The following is a 3897-nucleotide window of genomic DNA, read 5'->3' as shown; positions in this document are numbered from 1 at the left end:
CCGGTGATCTTAGCATGCGACGCGGTGGGCGCCGTCTTGGGTCACCAACTCCCGGATGGGAGGGAGGTTTTGGTAGCCTACTACTCGAGGACCCTGACCCCAGTGGAGCGAAACTATGCCCAGATAGATAAGGAGGCCTTAGCGATCGTGGCAGGGGTGCATAAGTTTAATGACTACCTGTACAGGAGGCGTTTCACCATTGCCACAGACCACAAACCGCTCCTGGGCCTCTTAGCTCCGGACTGCCAAAAGCCACAGATCCTATCGCAGCATGTTTTGCGGTGGAATCAGTTTCTTAATTCCTACACGTATGCCCTGGTCCACTGGCCGGGCAAGGCGATGGGCCATGCAGACGCTCTCAGTCGCCTCCCGCTGCCCTCCATGGACCCCGACCCGGCCCCAGCCCACCATGTGATGCTCATTGAAACGCTGCCAGAAAGACCCCTACACGCAGCCGAGGTAGCTAAAGCAACGGGGTGAGACAAAATACTCGCATGGGTTCTTGACTGGGTGATGAGGGGCTGGCCAGAGGGAAAACAGGGTGAAGAGTTCAGGGCATACACAACATGCAAGGAAGAACTATCCACCCACAAGGGATGTCTGTTATGGGGGAGCAGGGTGGTGGTTCCTCCTCCACTGCGGAAACAAGTGTTGGGGGCCCTTCATAAAACACACCCAGGGATTGTACGAATGAAGGCCTTAGCACGCAGCTATGTCTGGTGGCCGGGGATGGATGAAGAAATAGAGGGTTGGGTCCAAGGGTGCAAAGCTTGCCAGGAGTCCCGACCCGATCTGCCCAGCGCCCCTGCACAATCCTGGGAAGCACACAGGAAGCCGTGGTCCAGACTACACATAGACTTCGCAGGGCCCTTCCAGGGACAAATATTTTTTTATCTTGGTGGATGCGTACACCAAGTGGTTCGAAGTGATTCCGGTAGCTTCAACCTCAATGGCGGCGGCCATCCGGGAGTTACGCAGGGTCCTATGCATACACGGAATCCCGGACACCATCGTCTCAGACAACGGGACAGCCTTCACATCCCGGGAATTCCGGGAGTCCATGCAGCGATACCTGATACAGCACATCCGGTCCACCCCCTTCCATCCGACCACCAATGGCCAAGCCGAGCGGATGGTGCGCACCACAAAGGAAGCACTGGGCCGTATAGTGCAGAGGGACTGGGACCACCGCCTAGCCACTTTCCTATTCGATAATAGAATAACTCCTAACCCAGTCACGGGGGTCAGCCCAGCCGAGCTGTTAATGGGACGGAAGCTAATCACAAGATTAGATAGGCTGCACCCCGACCAGGCCTCTGACATACACAGCTCCCCCGAGATCAGAGAAGCGGCCAGGGGATTCTTCCCAGGGGACCCGGTGTACGCGAGGAACTATGCGAACGGCCCCGAGTGGGTTGAGGGCCGGGTGCTTCGAGTAATAGGGTCCCTCCACTACAATGTATCCATGGAGGGAGGCAGGATATTGCGGAGGCATATTGACCAGATACGTCGCCGCACCCTGCCGGAGGAACTGGCCGAGATGCGGTGCGAGGAAGAGCTCACAACCGCACCCCCCCCCCCAAGATCTACCCTGACACAGCCAACCGCTCCGGCGAATCGGGGGGTAGAGCCCAACCGTAGCGAGAGCCACCTCCAGGGAGCAGGGGTACCCGAGGAGCTGCAAGGCGCTGACAACCATAGGCCGGTGACCTTCCCACGCGGGGAGACCGCAGCCCCTTCCGCGACGGAGGCTGGGCCCCCGGGGGCACAGGCGACCGCTCCAACTTCACCAACTATCCCAAGGAGGTCTACCCGAGAGCGCACGGCCCCCGCTTACTTGTGGGACTATGTGTCCTGAGCCAGGGGGGAGGAGTGTTATGTATTGAACATAAGCAACCAGACCTCATAGCGATCGCGACTAAAGGCGACCCTTGGGTCCCCGGATGGAGCTTACCTGAGGCCCCGCCTATCAAGATCTGTGGCGGGAAGTTTGACCGACCAGGATTGGCCTGGTCGGATGAAGGGGCTGTACCGGACAATGTATATAAGCGGGGCCTGGCCCGCGTGCTCCCTCTCTTGTAATGCGCTACTGAATAAACTATATTGCCTTCAAACCATCTCGGTTCTCAGTACATTACACACTGGAAGGCTCCCTTTTGCTTCCCCACCCCCACTGCAAGTGGGAGGGAGTGAAAGGGGGGCTTCAAATGGCTGCCCACCTTCCTGCATGCCTGTCTGTCTTCCTGTAATTTTTCTGTTTCCCTGTCTTCCTTCCTTCCTTTCATTTTCCTTTCTTTGATGTTAGGGAAACTGCCCTCAAAATAAAGTTGGGGAATTAGAGTGAGAGACAGCTAGCCCCCAAACGGAATCTTTTATCTATGTATACGAGGCTCAACCGATCAGAGAGTCAATGCTCAATAAAGAACTCTAATTTGATAAAATCAATTGTGGTTTATTTGAAACAATAGTTCGTTCACACAAGGTACAAAATCAATCACACATTCATACAGGTCTAGGAAAAATAGAGAGATCGATAGGGGAACATAAAGGAATGGACATACAGGGCAATACTACCTCTCGCAGACTCCAATGGAAGGCTCCGATGGCGACGAATGAGGAAATGGGGGAAAGGTCCCGAAACTGATCAGGAATCGGGGGTGTTACTACCCAGCGGGAATGGGGGTTTACTGAGTAGAAGGCACACCTGTGGGTAGCTAGTCCACAGGTTATATAGAGTCACCTTAGTCCTGAGGGGATGGGAGGTGACTGGGGGTGGTAATGGGAGGTTCTGCTGATGACCAAGAAGGCTGGACTTCGGCTGGACCAATGGTGGGTCAATGGCGACACCTGATTGGGTGTGTACTTCAACCAATGAACATCACCTTCATCCTGGGCATCCTGGAAACTTCCAGGTTGCGACAGGGCCTGGGGCGGTTCCGTAGGTATCAAGGTGGGAATGACTGGGTGATTGGGAGGAGATGGGATTAACTGGGAAAGGGACAATAGAGAGTCAGATATGCACCTAGGTATTCCGGTGTAGACAAAAAGGCTTGATGGTATCAGGAGAGATTCTTCCTCTTTCTCAACTCTCCGGGGTGAAGACAGTTGTTTAGGAAACCACTGGGCAATCAGGATTAATAGTGGAGCCATTAATCCATTCATAAACTAAGTGGGTTGCTTGCGGGCTAGGAATGACTCAAGGTGTGTACGTGAGGTTCCCACATAGAAGGAATGAAGCCCAACCAGGCAGGAAGATGGCTACATGTGGTGTAAGCAAAACACAGTGGTTTCCATGCTTAACGCTTCACACCGTTCGCCTGGACAGCTCCGTGGCGGCGTAGCCTCCTCCTTGCCGTGGCGGGTTCCACGTGATGGCGGGGACAGGTTAGAGCGCGGCTGCAGACACTCTGTGCCTGACTCAAGCGCTCATATACTTGTTAATAGGTACACTGGAGTCTTATGTGGTTCCTGGGTAGCATCACTCGCATTCACTGGCCAGGCGGATGCAAGCTTACTTCTCCAGGCGCCCTGGCAACCATGTTGGTGATCATGATGTGCACATATTAGGAAAAGTAGGGGGTTTTTCCTCACAGTTCCCCCCCTCGAGACTGACGTCACCGCCTAGTGGCGAAGTCTCGCATATGCAACGGATAAAAATAAAGAAAAACGGGGCTTCGTTAAGAGGGCATTAAACCCTTGAAGCATGGGAAATCTACTATGGAATACCGGCTACCTGCAAAAAGGTTGGAGCCACTATCTAAAACTACTCAAAAACATAATTTTAAAAATGCCAATGGGCCATCAGATCCTTCCTTGGCGTTCGTGCTTACAGGGAGGCCTTCTGGGATACATTGTACATATTCAATATTTCATATAGCATTATTAAAACACATAGTA

General features: G+C 53.6%; 1 protein-coding gene across 1 annotated transcript; it reads left to right on the top strand.

Annotated features, from left to right (window-relative positions):
- Nucleotides 1–597: 597 nt before the first annotated feature.
- LOC132582790 (uncharacterized protein K02A2.6-like) lies at nt 598–1858 on the top strand (the record flags this gene model as incomplete). The annotated part of the gene is given in 2 exon segments (XM_060254507.1): nt 598–876; nt 878–1858. Coding segments are annotated over 2 exon segments (1260 nt in total), but the record flags the coding sequence as incomplete, so codon positions are not given.
- Nucleotides 1859–3897: the final 2039 nt, after the last annotated feature.

This window comes from Heteronotia binoei, chromosome 14, assembly GCF_032191835.1.
Source record: "Heteronotia binoei isolate CCM8104 ecotype False Entrance Well chromosome 14, APGP_CSIRO_Hbin_v1, whole genome shotgun sequence".
Classification (NCBI taxonomy): domain Eukaryota; kingdom Metazoa; phylum Chordata; class Lepidosauria; order Squamata; family Gekkonidae; genus Heteronotia; species Heteronotia binoei.
Note: the sequence above shows the minus strand (reverse complement) of the source record. Positions and strands in the feature narration are given on the sequence as shown.